This window comes from Ursus americanus, chromosome 17 (assembly GCF_024610735.1).
Source record: "Ursus americanus isolate L20-20 chromosome 17, mUrsAme1.1.p, whole genome shotgun sequence".
Classification (NCBI taxonomy): domain Eukaryota; kingdom Metazoa; phylum Chordata; class Mammalia; order Carnivora; family Ursidae; genus Ursus; species Ursus americanus.
Genome location: NC_142143.1, coordinates 36,620,014 through 36,636,833, shown reverse-complemented (window position 1 = coordinate 36,636,833; position 16,820 = coordinate 36,620,014). Strand labels below are relative to the sequence as shown.

Sequence of the window (16,820 nt, the reverse complement as noted above, 5' to 3'; positions counted from 1 at the left end):
CTCCCAGTCATGGCGGTGAAGACACCCCACTCACACAGTGGGCGCATACACACCTCCAATCGGAGGGGGGAAAAAGATTTTCTGTAAGCAGTTTATAACTTGGAATGTATCGGATCCACTCCGGTCAGGTGTGTGGAAGGATGCAAGTCAGGAAAGGAAGTATTGGCACAAATTTACTGCCACCGATTACTGAACCTCAGACAGTAAGTCCTGGTAGAGAGAACGAACTGATTTTTCTCTCTCCGTTGTCAAAGGGGTCAAGCTAAAGTTTCCCTCTACGAGAGTGGGTAATGGAACAAGTGGCAAACTGCACTAATGACTCGGTGACATTCTTGAGGGCTCTGGGGTTATACTGTCTTCTGGATACAGACAGAAGGTCCAACAAAAAGCCGTAGCAGAAGAGCTGGTAAAACCTGAAATTGTTGCAACAGCTGAGCGAAGAGAATAGTTCTATTGAAAGGAAATTAATGAACAAGTGTCAAAATGGACAGTTGGTGTCAATTCCTAGAGGATTTGGAAGTGAGAAGTGGAGTTGAGGAAACCATGTTAACAGAGCCCTTGTTTGTATGAAAAGAACATCGAACTTTAGCAAATATCCATCATAGGAGTCATGCTTGTCACAGTCCGCATTAGTCTGCATTGAGCAGAAGAGAACGTTTTATTATGGGCTATGTGGGCGTCTTATTATTTTTTTTTTTTTTTGATCTCCAGCAGCATATGATCGTCTGTTTTCTTGGAAACAAATTTAGAAAGAAATTCTACCCTCAGCGATGTAATTCTTGGACCAAATGTGTCCATTATTTTTGAGAGAGAAAAAGACTCTTTCAAGCCCAAACTATCTTATTTCCAAGTGAGTTTTTAAAATATTTGGAATTAAAATATTTTAAGTTTTAGCTTTTTTCAAGAGCAACCCCACTCAAAACTAAATTTTCTCTGTTCTGTCAATAAATGAATAGTAATAAAAATAGACATTTTTCCTGATTATTAAATCTGACTAAAAGCATAATTAATAAATAGAAAATTTGAAGTATGTTCCCTCTCTATTTTGGGAGGACATTATATTAAAAGGATTTCTTAATAAAGGTTTTCTTTATAAATGGCTTATGTGAAATAGTCTCTTAAACTTTGATGTAATTTGCATTGATAAACCAAATGTACCAAAACAAGCACTGTGAAGGCAAATATTCTATAGATCTTTCTAAGTTTAATATAAAATTTTGCACAGAATAAAGGCTTATTAAGGAAGCGGTAGAAAAAGAGAATAAGAGGGGTGCCTGGGTGGCACAGCGGTTAAGCGTCTGCCTTCGGCTCAGGGCGTGATCCCGGCGTTATGGGATCGAGCCCCACATCAGGCTCCTCCGCTATGAGCCTGCTTCTTCCTCTCCCACTCCCCCTGCTTGTGTTCCCTCTCTCGCTGGCTGTCTCTGTCTCTGTCTCTGTCGAATAAATAAATAAAAATCTTTAATAAAAAAAAGAGAGAGAGAGAATAAGAATAAAGGGAAATTTAAAAAACATTTTATGTGGGAGTTTATGGAAACTCTGAAGTTTTTGCTTAATATTTCTGTAAATCTAAAAGTCTGTTAATTTAAAAAAGTTGAAAGGATATATTTTAAAAAGGGAAACCCATCTTGAAAGTTGTAGAATATATAATAAATATGGAATCAGAAGTGGTAAGATAAACTTAGATCTATTGTTAAATAGTTAGTCATATCAATGTTTGTGACTGATTTGAGATCTAGAAATTTAAGAAGTTTGGTAGTAAGTGATAGACTCTTCCCAGCAGGTACACAAACCACGTGGGGAATATGGGATTTGGTGCGGGACTGTACATGGATAAAATAGCAACTTCCAAAAAGAAGCAAAGAACAAGGAATGGACAGAGACAAATGGAAATGAGATGATACTATTAAACTTGTATAAAAACCGATTCCTATTAAAGGATTAAAATAAGTTAGGTAAACAATGAAAAATCATGAAGCAACAGCAATTCTAGTTGAGAGCACATGCATAATTACTGTGAAAGCAGATATAATACACATTTGCTATTGTTTCAGAACATTCAATCCTACCATAGAGTATAAGAGGAGGAAGAAGAAGAATAGATGAAATTAAATATAAAAGCAAATGGCTTGGAAAACAAATTAGACATAGATCAAGCAGGGGTAGCCTATGCTTGTCAACATAGGAAGGGATGGTGGGCCAGTTAAGCATTAACAACCAAATATGCCTGAGACATCAAGTATTCAGGAGGCCTTACATTGAGCATTCATTTGGGGAATCCAGTCTGGCCCCTACAGACCAAAGCCATGGCTGCTCAGCAGATCATAGGTGAGCTATAGCTTTTGACTAGGTCCAAGGAGCAACCATGTCTTGGTTCCAGGCACCTTCCATTTGCTGCAATCTCTTGCTTTCCCTCAATTATAGTCTTTTTAAATACTCTAAGTGGGCAGACTGAAGGAGGAGAAAGGCAGGACACAGCACAGTGTAATATAAGACTTGGATAGTATGGTCTTTCCACCCTACTTTTACCCCTCCTGAGTGTGCAAAACTACTCCATCTTTTTCCCTGTGCTTCTTACTGTATATTTTTAAATAATGAAATAAACACAGGGCATTTTAATTTGAGCATCAGGTATATGACCCCGGCGACAGGCTGTCTGTACATGGCAGTGTACATGGAAAATACAATTGCATCATTATTTCCCAATGGGACAGAACACAGATCCAAGTCTCAGTCATCAGCTATCAACACTGCTTCTTTGGGTCACTCCACTAGAAAAAAGGAGGTTACCCTGAAGGCTGCCAAAGAAACACTCAAAGGTCTTCTAAGTTAGTTTGCCCCTAGACTTTTTTTTCCACTGAGGATTATTCTTCTATGGGTCACTGTAAGGAGGCTCTAATAAGAACTCCTACTTGATTATATAAATGACCGGTATAGGAACCAGGACTGGTTTATAAGCATGTGATCTTGATCGAGTAGATTAATTTCTGCTTTCTCCCTCTTTAAAATGAAGGTAATCATATGACGTGCTTGGTAAAACACTGTGAAGATGTAATGAGATCGTTCATTTAAAGCACTTCGACACACAGCCTGCCGCTTTTTTTTTTTCAGAGTTGGATAATGGCTATGACTTTACAAAATAAAATGTAAAACTACACTCTACTTTTAGAGTAGAGTCTACCCTCTCAAAGTACCAATTCTTGAACATTATGTTGTCAAACAGCTTAAATCTCATGGTAGTTTATACTTAAATACAAAAAAATGAAAAGGTAATTTACTTGGCTTAATAAAACGGGTATGCTTTTACTGTAAAATTACATAGCAAAGTCCTTTCCAATCACATCTAGCCTAGATCATGAAATCAAGGAAGGTAAAACTTAACATACTTTTTATGTGACTAGCGACACATTGAACATGTCATTTCTATACTTAAAAAGCTCCAGATAATATAAAATTTAAACACATTCTAATTTGGGGGGTGCTTATATCACTATCCTAAAAACTAACATGTATTATCGGAAGCAAAAATGTCTGAGCTTCTCAAAAAGTATGAAATGTGTGTGTGTGGCTGATTAAACAACTTTTTTTTTCTAAACCGGTAGAAAAACTTTATGGAATAAGATGTGTTTGTACAGTGGTGACTATTTGTCACGGGAGGCTATGACACTGGCATTAAAGCACCAACTATTTTGGACAATATGTCATAACCAGCCAGTTGGAGGACAGTAACAAAATACTTGGCAAACCATTCTACACTAGAGACATCTGTTTAGCTTAGCAAAGCTAGTAACACCAGACCCTACTATAATTTGGACCATCGAAATAGCACAATTCATTTAGTTTTTAAAAGATGTAAACAACGCTGAAAAATTACTCCAGTCTCTTAGACATTTTAAACAGTAGTTGTATTTAGTGTCATGAAAAGGTCATGTAATATTTTAAGTTCAAAAGGTAACATATACATAATACTGTATTAGATTTATATTTTAAAAATAACAACACCACATTTACGTTATGTAATATTACATTATATGACATTTTCGGATGTATCGAAAACAAAAAAAAGCAGAGTGTGACCTATTAAGGTGATATGTAGTTGGATGACTTTCTTTTCTTTTCTTCAATCAAAAGTTAAATAGTATAATACTGATATGTATTGAGTTTTACTATGTGCCAGACACTGTATATTACGCGTTTCATTGACATTGTTTTAGTCTTTAAAACAACCTTAGATAAGGTGATATTATTTCCACTTTATGGACTAGTTAATTGAGACTTAGAGAAGTTATATAATTTGCTCAAGGTCAAATATTAGCAAGTGGCAGAGCTGGGCCTAGAACTTGAATCTAAAGACAAACCCTGGGGGCGCCTGGGTGGCACAGCGGTTAAGCGTCTGCCTTCGGCTCAGGGCATGATCCCGGCGTTCTGGGATCGAGCCCCACATCAGGCTCCTCCGCTATGAGCCTGCTTCTTCCTCTCCCACTCCCCCTGCTTGTGTTCCCTCTCTCACTGGCTGTCTCTATCTCTGTCGAATAAAAAAAAAAAATCTTTAAAGACAAACCCTGTATTTGTAATCACTGTAATTTTTTTAAAGGAAAAAAGGTCTACTTTATATATCCTGTACTCTGTTTGTTGTCTTATTTATGAATAGATATTAGTAGGTATCTATTGTCTTTTTCTGGGATGTATGGTGGCCAGCTTGTTCTGATTTGCATGGCATTTTCCCAGTGTTAGTGCTGAAAGTCAGGACCCCTGGGTTCTCATCCTAAGCAAACCTACACCAGTTAGTGTCCCAGTCAGTGACCCACCAGGAAGCATTATTTAACCTGGAAAGATTCTAACGGTTCCTGAATTTTGCTCCCAGATTTGTAAATCTGAACGAAAGGTAATGGAGGGTACAAAATTACGAAGAAAACTTCATTTTTGTAAACACCAAGGAATGCGTGTTTCGCAGGTAGGGGAGCGTTCATTGCCTCTTTCCCTGGAAATTACGGCCTAGAAAACAAGAAATGAGCAGTAGGCTCCTTCAGTATCGTTTGCGGTCGGTGCATGAACTGAACATAGGTTTTGGTGGAAGTTGTGTTCTACTCCCAAACGGAAGGGAATCGGGGCCTGGCGAGAGCAGATCTTCTATTTGTTAGAAGATCTGAACAGCAGCCTGTCTGGTTCCTCCTTGGCTTGTGTTAGACCCGTGCCTTAGCTGTTTTGAAAAGGCAGCCAGACCTCCCCAGCAGGCCTCAAAACCAGTCCTCCCTAGGCCAGGGCCCGCCGCGTTTCCGGCGTCACCTCTCACTGCTGTCCCCTGGAGACTGCGCAGGACGGGCCTTTAAAAGCTTCCCTGTTCCTCCGTCCGGGCCCCTCCCCCGCGCTCTCCGAAGTGAGGCGACTGTTCCGTCCGAGCGCAGAACTATCTTTAGCACAGTGTTGGGGACTCTGGGCACAAGCTGTCTGCAGATGAGCTAGGTTACAGGGGCTGGGGTTCGTGTTACTCACTGAGCTGCCACAAGTTGAAAGCACTGATGTGCCTCTTCTGAATTTTCCCTTTCGGTCAGCGGGCCTTTCCTTCGATTCTCTAGGCCTCTCGGGGGCCTTGCTAGTTGACTCTTCCTCCAGGGCAGGCTGGACCAGGTTCGGTTCATCCTGGTCTCTCCTTTCCCGCCCCCTCCTTTCTTCTGTCGTTTTTTCTCTCGTTTCCCTCTTCACAGCCGCTTCTGTCCGGATCTCCGTCCCGCTTTCTCAGCTACAAGTGAAACGGCTTTCTTTGGACCCAACTAGGCAACAATATAGCCAGATTCCTTAGATATGACCCACAGAAATCTCTTCACCAGTTTCTGACAAACCGACCCTGTGACCATGTCTTCCTTGAGCTTCCTCCTCCTGTCTCCACCATCCGAACCCACAGGTTTGCTAAAAATCTTCGGCATGCTCCCTGGAAATACCAACCCCACATTCAGGGACTTCCATCCCCAGACCATCCTTCCTCAAGTTCCCGTTCATGATAGACTCGTCGTTGAATGCTAGCTTCGAACCACGCTCTCTCCTCCAAAGTTCCTGCTTCTGGTACTCATTTGTGTGATTTTTTTTAAATTAGCGTCTGTCCCCCAGGAAACCAGACATTTGTTGAGGGCCTAAATACATGAAACACTGTTATTGGAGTCACTAGGTTCAATATTTTCACTTCCACTATACCATTAACATCAATCAATCCCTAAATTCATCTTAAATACCTGTCTCATCAAATCTAGGTATTTCCATTCATTCACTCTGGCTATTTCAATCAGAGGCCTTATGAACTGAGTAGGGGAAGGGGGGGAAATAACATTTGTTGAGTGCGCATTCCTTATCATGGACTCAACAATTAATTATTGCATTTTAGGCGAAGGACGTGCCTGTGACAGATGTGTTATATATGCCAATCGATCTCTTATAAAACTGAGGCTCGGAATATATAATGAAGAATGGGTAGAGGGGCGCCGGGGTGGCTCAGTCGGTTAAGCGTCTGCCTCCCACTCAGGTCCTGATCCCAGGGTCCTGGGATTGAGCTCTGTTCAGTGGGGAGTCTGTTTCTCCCTCTTCCTCTGCCACTACCCCCACCCCCATCTCGTGCTCTCTCTCTCTAATAAATAAAATAAAATAAAATAAAATAAAATAAAATAAAATAAAATAAAATATAAAATAAAATAGACTTAAAAAGAATGGCTAGATCTTGGATTCTGTCTCACTCCAAAGTTGTTTTGACACAGCTTACATCACCTTCCCAAAGGCTCATAGCTGCAATCCACCATTGACTGAGTAGCGATAATCCTTTCCCTCCCACTCCTTTCACAGAGAAGAACTGGATATAGTCAAGCTTTTGTGAAGATGATGGGAAGAAAATGCATTTGCAAATAGCTAAGCATGAAGAAAGAACAAGGTGGTAAACTGTTTGAAAACTCTCAATTTTATCACTAACCTAGTTTCAGATGTTGTTATGAATGAACTCTAGGCCCCTGAAGTGAATAATTGTTCCTTAATACTATTATTCTCTCATTGCTATTAATTCATCCATAATTTTTAAAAATGCACTTGCACTATTTAAAGTTCAGAGGATTTCAGTTCACACAAACCTGTCTGGACCACTTGTCAAGGTCTGTGTCTCCCAAGTTCTGCTGAGAAATAATGTGATTGCAATCACAGGCATCTCATATTCTGTAAACAGTTGGAGTTCCAAGAGCTCACCAGTTAGTTGTTTGGGATCACTGCGTATTTTCCCATTACCTAATCTGGTAATGGGTGGTTGTTTCCCAAGCTGGCATTTCCTTTTTCTCTCCTCCCACCTCCACCCCAGCCCCCAAAACAACAACAAAAGAAGGAAAAGCCTGTTTCAACCAAGGTGAACACCACCACTAAATTTTATTGGCCCGAGTTCTAGAGAATGTTGGGAAAGGGGCTTTATAATTTAATAAGGAACAACAATTCTGTAGTAAAGTTTGAACTCACACAAAGAAATGCCACCCCTGTCTGGGAGGTTAATATTGATCAGCATCTCAAAGCTTTTTCCAATTTCTAGAATCTTCTCCTTCTACATTTTTAACTCGCTGTTTCTCCAATGACAACACTTGAATGAGGGAAAAATAAAAAAGGAAAGGGCTCATTTTCCCATTCTTTCGTAGGTTCAGGATGTGCAGACTCTCCCACATCTATCTGATAGCTCTTAAAATCAATGGGGAGTCTAACAATGGTACCACCCTAACGTTACTCCTACTATCCGAGCAACAAAATTCCTTAGCAGTGCTATTTTTCTTACCTCATTTTGTGCCTACACCTAATTCCATTAGTGAAAGTACTTTTACAGAATAGGCAACATTTTCGAAATGATGGCACAATTTTAAAAACTTCATCACTACCTTTGAGAGTATGACATCTTTTGTCATTATATTAACTTTATGGATTAAAAAAATGAGAATTTGAGATATTAGAGTTGACGGAGTCTTCACAAGCTAAAATGACTGTAACCTAAGCCTTCCGCACCCCAAATTGAGAGCTATTTCTCACATTTTTTAATCTCTTTGTCATTTTCACTCACCCTTCTAGATTCAAACTCCATGAGAAAAGGGATCATTTCTTACTGTTTTATCCTCATCTCCCAGGATACTATCTGGCACTTAGTAGGTACCCCCAAAATGCCAAATAAATGTATTTCAGTTATCGTTGTCTTAATTATCCTAGAAATAATGTGATATACCTTTACTGATTAAAAATGACTTTTCAGATTGTCTTCCCATTATAAGATGCATCATGCAGGTTTGGTTAAGAGCACAGGATAATTTTCCATAATGGATGTTAGAGTATACCCTGAGTTGCTGGAGCCTCCAATCTGCTGTCCTAACTGCTGATATCAGCAACCTGCCCTGGCAGAAATAGGAGAAAATGTCACAAAAGAGGTAATGGCTCCTTATTATTCTTCCCTGTGTTGACTACTTTTCCAAAAACATAAAAATGGTTCTCGATAGGAAATTATTCAGCTGCGCAATAACAAAAACATAAAAACAGCCCCAAATGTCAGAACATAACACCCGGAGCCTGTGGCACAGTAAGAAAAGACTATGAAGAATCATCTTCTGGAATAAGTGACTTGGCTCAAAAATGTAGCTAGTTCCCACATGGACCATTGGTCCCTTAGACTGTCTTCACGGTCTTCATCTAAAAACTGAAGTCACAGAGAACTCAGCCTATAATCATCCCTACTCGGGGGCAGAACAGGAAGACCTTATGTTTCCATCTACTTTTTCAGGCACTGACTATCAAAGCCAAAACCAAGGTTGACTGTCATCCCAAAGGCCATTTATAGGTGCAGGGTGACCTTCCAGAGCTCTGGAAGGGACAAGGAAAGGAAAGAAAAGAGAAAGGAAAAGAAAAGAATGCGATAATAAAAGAGAAAAAAAACCAAACCCTCTGCAATAGCTGTGCCTTATTTCCTCATAGGAGCGGGTCTTAGCCCTGTGCACAGCCTCAGGCTTCCAATGCTACTGCTCTTCAAGCAGCCGATAGAAGGCTCTGTGCTTCACCTGCAGGGCACCGTTCGAGTCAACCCTCGATCAAATTCTAGAAGACGACTGCTATTATCTTGGAGAAATCCAGAGCTAGTACTTGTCTATGTACACAGAAATAGAAATGAACTCAGCTAGGACTTGAGGGGAGTTCCTCGGAATCTAGAGACGCTGTCCTCATCCTTACGTTGTACTGCGTTCCCGACCGCCATGCTGTGTGTATTGGACCATGGCGGGCTGCAATTAAAATTTGTATTCCTTGCTTGTGCCTTGGTTGCCACCTTTCTCATCTGAATCCTATGACACAACTTATCTGGCGTCAGTGGATCTCAAGAACGCGAACAAACAAGCCGTGAGCACAGTGTGCAGGGCAGGAGCCCCAACAGAGGCACCTCGGGGAAGGGGGGCTGCAGAGAATTCTGAACTATCCAGTAGCAATGGGGTGAGTCTTGTTTCCACTAAAACTGTTTTTAAAGAGAAGTGATTACATGTATTGCAACCCCATCCTCTGCCCCAGCCCTTACCTCATTGGTACGACTGCTCCGCCATGGAGGGGTACAGAATTCAGATCTTGGTTGCCACCCCCCCCAAAAAATAAGACAGCCGAGGAAGGAATCTGAGCACCCTCCAGCCACCCCTCCAGCTCCCAAATCATCTTCCAGCCTTAGCAAAAGAGAGGAAAGAGATTTACCTGCTGCTATTGAGGCTGAAGCCTGAAAGTCATGTATAACCTTTGAAGGACTGTAATGGTTTTAATCACGGGAATAGCATCTTTTTGACAGGCAGGACAGAGAAAAGAGCTGAACCACTCTGCAAATACTAACCAGGCTATTTTGGAGCAATGGCTATTGCCTCTGAAATCTTTCATCATGGGTCTATACTTAGAATTCAGATGAGCCTGGGGGAGGGGAACGGAGCGGTGTAAATCCCCAGTTGTTTTGAAGTTGTCCCATAAACAAGTTAGCATCTAAACTGTCTTAACTGGAAGCAGTCAAGGCTTCATTTAAATTGTAGGATTCTCTCTAAGTGTTTTGTTTTAACCTGTTCTGCATACAGATTGTCCCATCGTCCTGGAGGTGACACTTCTCAGTTTTCTTTCAAACCAGATATTCTGGAGAGCACTGGCTGGGATCACATTGGGAGACTGATCCTCCGTGAGAGCTAAAAGTTGGATTGAGTTTCAGGAGCTACTATATATAAAGCTGGGGCGACTTATGTCACCGCACTAATTAAATGCCATCTGGGTGGTTCCTCTGGGTTTTTGAGCCCATCACCCAGTTCAGCCCGAGTCAGAGGCCAAGGAGGAGAACATGATGATGGACCTTTTTGAAACTGGCTCCTATTTCTTCTACTTGGACGGGGAAAATGTTACTCTGCAGCCATTAGAAGTGGCAGAGGGCTCCCCTTTGTACCCAGGGAGTGATGGTACCTTGTCCCCCTGCCAGGACCAAATGCCCCCTGAAGCTGGGAGTGACAGCAGCGGAGAGGAGCACGTCCTGGCGCCCCCGGGCCTGCAGCCCCCCCACTGCCCCGGCCAATGTCTGATCTGGGCTTGCAAGACCTGCAAGAGAAAATCTGCCCCCACTGACCGGCGGAAAGCTGCCACCCTGCGCGAGAGGAGGCGACTAAAGAAAATCAACGAGGCCTTCGAGGCACTGAAGCGGCGGACTGTGGCCAACCCCAACCAGAGGCTGCCCAAGGTGGAGATTCTGCGGAGTGCCATCAGCTACATTGAGCGGCTGCAGGACCTGCTCCATCAGCTGGATCAGCAGGAAAAAATGCAGGAGCTAGGGGTGGACCCCTTCAGCTACAGACCCAAGCAAGAGAATGTAAGCCCAAATGCTGCCCGGGCAGGGGAATGCACAGGCTGATTAGACGGTTTCCTTGGGCCCTTAACCTCCAGCTGCTCGGGCTTCCTTCCCCTTCCCCTTCCTCGCCCACCCCTCCCGCTCCCTCTCCAGTGAACCCCCAGTGACCCGTGAACTCGGGGTGCCTGCAATAGGCAGGAAATTCGTCCCCGGCCTAAGGAAGCAGGGGAGACACCCCCACAGAGCCTCCCCACTCCCTCCCCGGAACGACGTTTCTTTCCTAATCTTCTGCGGCCTTGGTTTTCCGCAGCTTGAGGGTGCGGATTTCCTGCGCACCTGCAGCTCCCAGTGGCCAAGTGTTTCGGATCATTCCAGGGGGCTCGTGATAACTGCCAAGGAAGGTAAAGTAAAAGAAAGGGCACTGGGCTGTGCTGGAGACTATCCCGGGAGGGGGCCTGGGATGAAGGGGTGGAAAGGGCTCGGAGCCACGGCGGGGACGGGGTCCTCCCGCGCTGCCTAAGCGGCCTCGCGCGGGGCCCGCGGCTGCCTCGGTCTTCCTTCCTCGGGGCTGCTGTACTTGTGTGTTTTCTTTTTCTGCTCAGGAGGGGCAAGCATTGATTCGTCAGCCTCGAGTAGCCTTCGATGCCTTTCTTCCATCGTGGACAGTATTTCCTCAGAGGAACGCAAACTGCCCTGCGTGGAGGAGGTGGTGGAGAAGTAACTGGCAGCCGGAGGTTGGGATGTTCTCCGCGCAGCAGGAAGACCCCACCCCCTCCTTCGCCTAAGCCTTCAGCCTGGGTCGCATTACATTAATATTTAGGAACCCAGACCCGGGGGGTTATGAAAGGGAAGGAGACCTGTTCACAAAGAAACTTCTCAGAAACTGTTGTGCACGCTCAGATGAAAGAGCCTTTCGGCTTTGGGCTTTTACTCTTGGAACCGCGAGTGGCTTAGGTCTAGCAGCCTTACTTTGTGTTTGTGTGGTTAGTTGTGTAACCTCTTTCTTTTATTCCGGTGATCCTTTTGTGCCATGTTCAAAAGAAGTTCATTCCTGTCTGAAGCGAAGTGGGAACGTTGCATCTAAATGTTAGTGGTATTGAATGTATTTTTGTAAATAATCTTAGTACTTTCATTTTTTTATGTAAACCTAAGAAATATATTTTAAATGTAGAGTGACGGATTGCGTATATAATGTGCGGGGATCCTGATATTGTAATATTAAAAAATAAGTTTATGAACAAAGTTGGTCCTAATTTGATTCGGCTGAAAAGTATGTTTGGGAGCAGGTGCACATAAAGAGGAGGCGTATTTTAGACGCCACACAAGCCCATTTATTCGGGTGTGTTCTTTAAGGCTGGTTTAAAGGGAAGAAAATGGGTTGTTTTCCTATGTCTGAATTAAACTGTTCACTTTTCTATCTCATACAGACCTCGCACTTGTGGTTAAAAGAGGAAAATCCAGAAGGAATCTGCCCTTTTCCCTTTTACCAGCATCCTTTTTATGTTTTAACCACTCTACACCTGGAGATCTGGGTGAGATTTACTTACCCAGAATTAACAAATGAATTTTCAATCCAGTAAAAGCTCATTGTTGCAAGAAATAGCCACACAAAAACTTGTGTTTGCCTAAAAAGCTCTTCAGCTAATTTAGCACAAATTACTTTCCCTGTTTGACTTTTCAGGCCCGGCCCTTCACGAAGAAGCCTTCCCGCGGAGGACCCAGGGGCTGCACTGGCCTCCCAGCCAGGTCTCTGGCCCCTCCCTACTTTTCTTGAACTAGACTAGTTAGAAGACTGAATATCCTCCAGGCCTCGTGTGGCTGGGGTTTGTTTTGCAAATAGAAAGATAAAAGAAGGGAACAATTTGTCTCTGAGGGGGGCGGGGTAGGCTTCTTTGAAGGACAGGTTGCTTCAAGACAGGGAAGGGTTAAATGGCTGAGGGCAAAAGACAACAGCAACACACATGAAACCTCTTAGCTGGACCAAATAGCGAAGCCCCCAGAGAGGCTTGAAGCCCCAGGAGCTCCTCACTGCCAGGATTTTACAACGTGTGCCAGGTTTGTTTATCCTGTAACTTCAGGAAGAAACGACCACCAAGAATCGCGGTGGGAAGTGAAGCAGAGGAGAGGGCCAGCCATTTCTCTGGAATTGCTACTTCTCGCTTACGTTCTGTAAACGGCTCCTTCACGCCAACACCCCTCCCCACTCTTGGCTTCTTCCTTCCCTCTTTTTCCCCCGACTGGTCCTCAGTTCACAAATGTGAAAATCAAGCTGAATTCAGTATTTTCCAGCCCAACCTTGCTTCCTAACACTCCAGTCTGGACCTTCCTGCTGCACACCACAGAAGTTCCAGATACAGTCGCAGACAGCGCCCCCTGCAGGCATGGAGCAGTATCATGCCCTTTTTCTACCTCTAAGGGCCTCTTTCTGAGGGGAATAGTTACTCTGTCATCAGAGCACCTGAGTTTCTCCTGGAATGCTAAGAAAGTGCCGAAAGCTTCATAGAGAAACCCGACATTGACATATAATCTCTCCTAGAGGTTTGAGAAAAGCTGGCGGGAGCGTTAGTGGCTGCAAACTGCCGAGCTGCTGTGGGCACTGCTTGCCTAGATTGAAACCGGGTTGCTCCTGTGTAGCCTTGGGCTATCCCAGCTCCTCTCTTCTTCCGGGTTTCCTCCTTTATAAAATAAAGATGACAACAATAATGGTGCTTAACTGGGGCGGGGGGGGGGGTGAAGATTTCAGTGAGGTAAAACACAAAGGGTTTAGCCAAAGCAGAGCACCAAACAAATACTAAATGTCAGCTCTCTTTATTTTTCATTAGTGAATCTACATTGGCCGTCAAAAGACTTCTCTCCCACCAAAAGCCACAGTTCCTTCAAATACTGTTGGCGACCTTGCAGGCCCTATTTGGGGAAAGTATTAATAACAATGAAACAGTAGCAATATGAATGACTCATTCTTAGCATTTTACATATTCACTCATAATCCTACAACTACTTGTGTGAGAGAAACTTGTTACTTCTTTTGAGAAGAGGTTTCTTTGGAACAAAGAGTTTCTTGCATTTCTAAGCATAGAGCCAGGGCTTGGAGCCAGTAAATACCAGTGACTTCCAGCCCATTGGCTCCATCGCCCTGCACCCTGAAGGAGAAGCCTTGGCAAATAAGAAAGAACATTTAGGGTCTAGAATGGTTTGGCTCTCTTTAGCAATCATTTTCCAAATGTTCTTTCTCAAGAGTGATTAGCTAGCGAACTCCAAATCAGGGTAGTAATTTAATTAAAGATAAACTGCAGATCATTTCAAATTATCCAATCAGAACACGTATGTGTATATGAATATGTCTGGGTGATGTGGATATCCATTCAGCATGCTTATTATGTATCTATAATTTTTTTCTTGAAAATCAATATTTTCCCTAAAATGTATGCCTATACATATATATGCACTCTATGTATACACATTACATATTATATAGATCATATATATAATAAAACATAGGTATATATATATGTGCCTCAGATTCAAGCCACAACTGAAATCAAATCTCGTAATTAACCAGGTGAATTCATTTACTTTATGATTGCACGTATATTCGTAATAAGATCTGTGTTATAAACTGTTCAGCAGCAGAGTGCTTTTTATCAATTCATGGGCTTTATTTGCTTGATGGATTTTATTCAGTCTTTGCAAACCAAATCTTCTCTATCTCTCCTAGCTAGGTAACTTGAGAAATTGTTTGGAGTAAGTTTGCCTATAGAGGTTTCTTCGTTAAATAGAGCAAATATTTCCCAAAGATTTCATGTGACCTCCACTGCTATAGTTGACATATCAGGCTTTCCAATGAAATCGTTGGTGTGTTTGCAATTAAAATGTTTTTATTTGATATTAATGATGATAATCTTTACTAAGGCCAAAGCCAAAACAAACAGGGCCATGGAAGCAGAAAATCAAGATATAGTAACTTGGTAGAGATAAGCAATTTGGGATTTAAACTGAGCCTCTTTCCAGAGGTAGGCATAAAGTTATCAAATATTTTTAAAATGAGTTATTTTTTTATGTTACTATACAAATAATTTATGAAACGTCAAATGCCAGCTTTTTCAAACTTTCATCATCACACCTGAATCATCGAATTCCAACCCTGAACATAATGGAAATTCACTTATGTCTAATGGACATAATCAGACTCCTTCATATGTAGGGGGGATGGGAGCATGGTGCTGAAATTCAGTGTTCTCAACTACTGTTGAGAATGCCAGAGAAGTCTTGGGTTGCTAAACTGAACTCTATCCTCACTAAGACATTTTTGACTCTAAGTTAGAATATAGCCTTTTGTGCTCTTCTCTTAGTAAGCAATTTTTTATATCATTTATTTATCTCAGAATTCTCCTCCCAGAGCACCCTGCCTAGAAGAAAACATTTTAAAAATATTAAAGTTTAAATTTTGAATATCTCATTTCCTAATCTAATGCAGTAGTAAATTAGCAATAACATGGTACTTCCTCAAAGAGCCAAGCCATCAAGACATTTCCCCAACAGACCCCTCCAGTCACTCCCTTAAACTCAAAAGCAGTGTTACAAAACGTGACCCTCAGTCCTAGAGGTTTCATTCCGAAAAAGAAGTTTTTTGCAAGCCGAGTTCAGAGTCAGCTTGGCTTCTCAGTTCAGAATGGCTATGCCATGTGCTGAAACAAAGATAATGCTACAAGAACGGGCTCCTTTCTCTACTCTCAAGGCTGCTCAAAGTCCCTCCATAGGCCTTTGATCTCTCCTGGGAGTCTTCGAATTCAAGCAGAGGCCAATGTCTTCCTCAGCTGTCTTCTCCACAAATTCTTCCAGCAGCTTTGGCAGGTACTAATGTGTTTACTTAGGTGTGCCTGGCTCCCAGAGCTAAGAGCAGTCTGAAATTGTTTAGCACATTGTGAAGTTATACATGATAAGCAAAAATCGCTAGAACAGATCCTTTTGTCCAGGACTTGATAGGGGTCTCAGATAGAGGCAGAAGTGAATTGAAATGGACTCATCTTTCTATGTATATTTGGTTTCTCCCACTGAGAGAAGCATAGAAAATTTGGAATAATGCAGAATTCCTAGAGTAGGCAAAATTTACTAGTAAAGGAAGCTCTGGGCATCATTTCGCTGGTGGGGTCTGTCCATCAACACTAGGATTGTTGCCATAATACTTAAACTAAAATAGGTTCTCAGGGAAAAAAAAAAAAAAGGTTGGTGATTACTTAAAGGTCTATGCAGTTAAAGCCTGCTGAGTCTAAATTGTAAGAAAATCAAATTTATTTATTTTCCTTCAGAATGTTAAGTGAAAAAAAATTTTTTAATTATATACTTCATGAGAACCTTGGGTGGCATTCATGTATAACACCATGCATGGCTTAATTGTCTTCCCTTCATCCATCTACCGTAAGGCTTTCCCAGTAGTTAGTGTTGGGATGTCATTTCTAACGTGGCTGCATATTAAATATATGGGAATATGCAGGTAAGAAATCCACTTCTCTGAAGAAAGAGTGAAAAACTGTATTTTTATTCTTTTCTATGAGGAACAAAAGTCAGTCTAGTCTGATTTTGAGTAAAAGCAGATCTCCCTCTCTCTTTTTTAGTGATTTTCAACTTTTTTCATACTGCTTTGTTCAATTTCCCCACTCAAAAAAATTGTTTTTCTCTGTATCGCTCACCCAGTTTCTCATTTTCTCTTACAGTTTCCCTTCGGAGAAGAGCCGCAGAAGCTCTCCTGAGCACTGGCTCCCTTTTTTCTTTGTATCCTGTCTCCCGTTTTTTGTTTGTTTTCTCTCTCTCCTCTCTCTCCCCTCTCGCCACTGACAGCGGTTTAAAAGTTTTGTCTCGTTTTTTACTTTGGTGTTTTGAGATCCTATTTTCAGCGCTTGAGTCCCAAGGGTCCTCAACCCCGGACCTTGTTTCCCCCCAGCAAGTCCCATTAAGTCGCCGGGCGCTTGTGTTTTCGCGGCTTCTT

At 42.3% G+C, this 16,820-nt stretch overlaps 2 protein-coding genes across 31 annotated transcripts in view; one reads left to right on the top strand and one right to left on the bottom strand.

The window, feature by feature from the left end:
- Positions 1-9,970, bottom strand: part of LOC148108660 (uncharacterized) — a 199,554-nt gene extending 189,584 nt beyond the window's left edge. For 16 of the 30 annotated variants that reach the window (XR_015727160.1, XR_015727161.1, XR_015727164.1 and 13 more), the window contains exons 1-2: positions 9,721-9,878; positions 5,494-5,740 (exon numbers count right to left, since the gene is read on the bottom strand). Coding sequence is in view for 9 of the 30 variants with exons in the window: in XM_087868906.1 (XP_087725032.1) it covers positions 5,494-5,639 (146 nt within the window). In the remaining 21 variants the exon portion in view is untranslated. The other 14 variants (XR_015727176.1, XR_015727180.1, XR_015727175.1 and 11 more) reach the window with 14 other exon arrangements.
- Positions 9,971-10,121: 151 nt separating this feature from the next.
- Positions 10,122-12,067, top strand: MYF6 (myogenic factor 6). Its single transcript, XM_045779836.2, has 3 exons — positions 10,122-10,858; positions 11,148-11,238; positions 11,440-12,067. Exons 1-3 carry the CDS (start codon positions 10,340-10,342, stop codon positions 11,556-11,558), a joined length of 729 nt encoding a protein of 242 aa, XP_045635792.1. The 5' UTR covers positions 10,122-10,339; the 3' UTR covers positions 11,559-12,067.
- Positions 12,068-16,820: the final 4,753 nt, after the last annotated feature.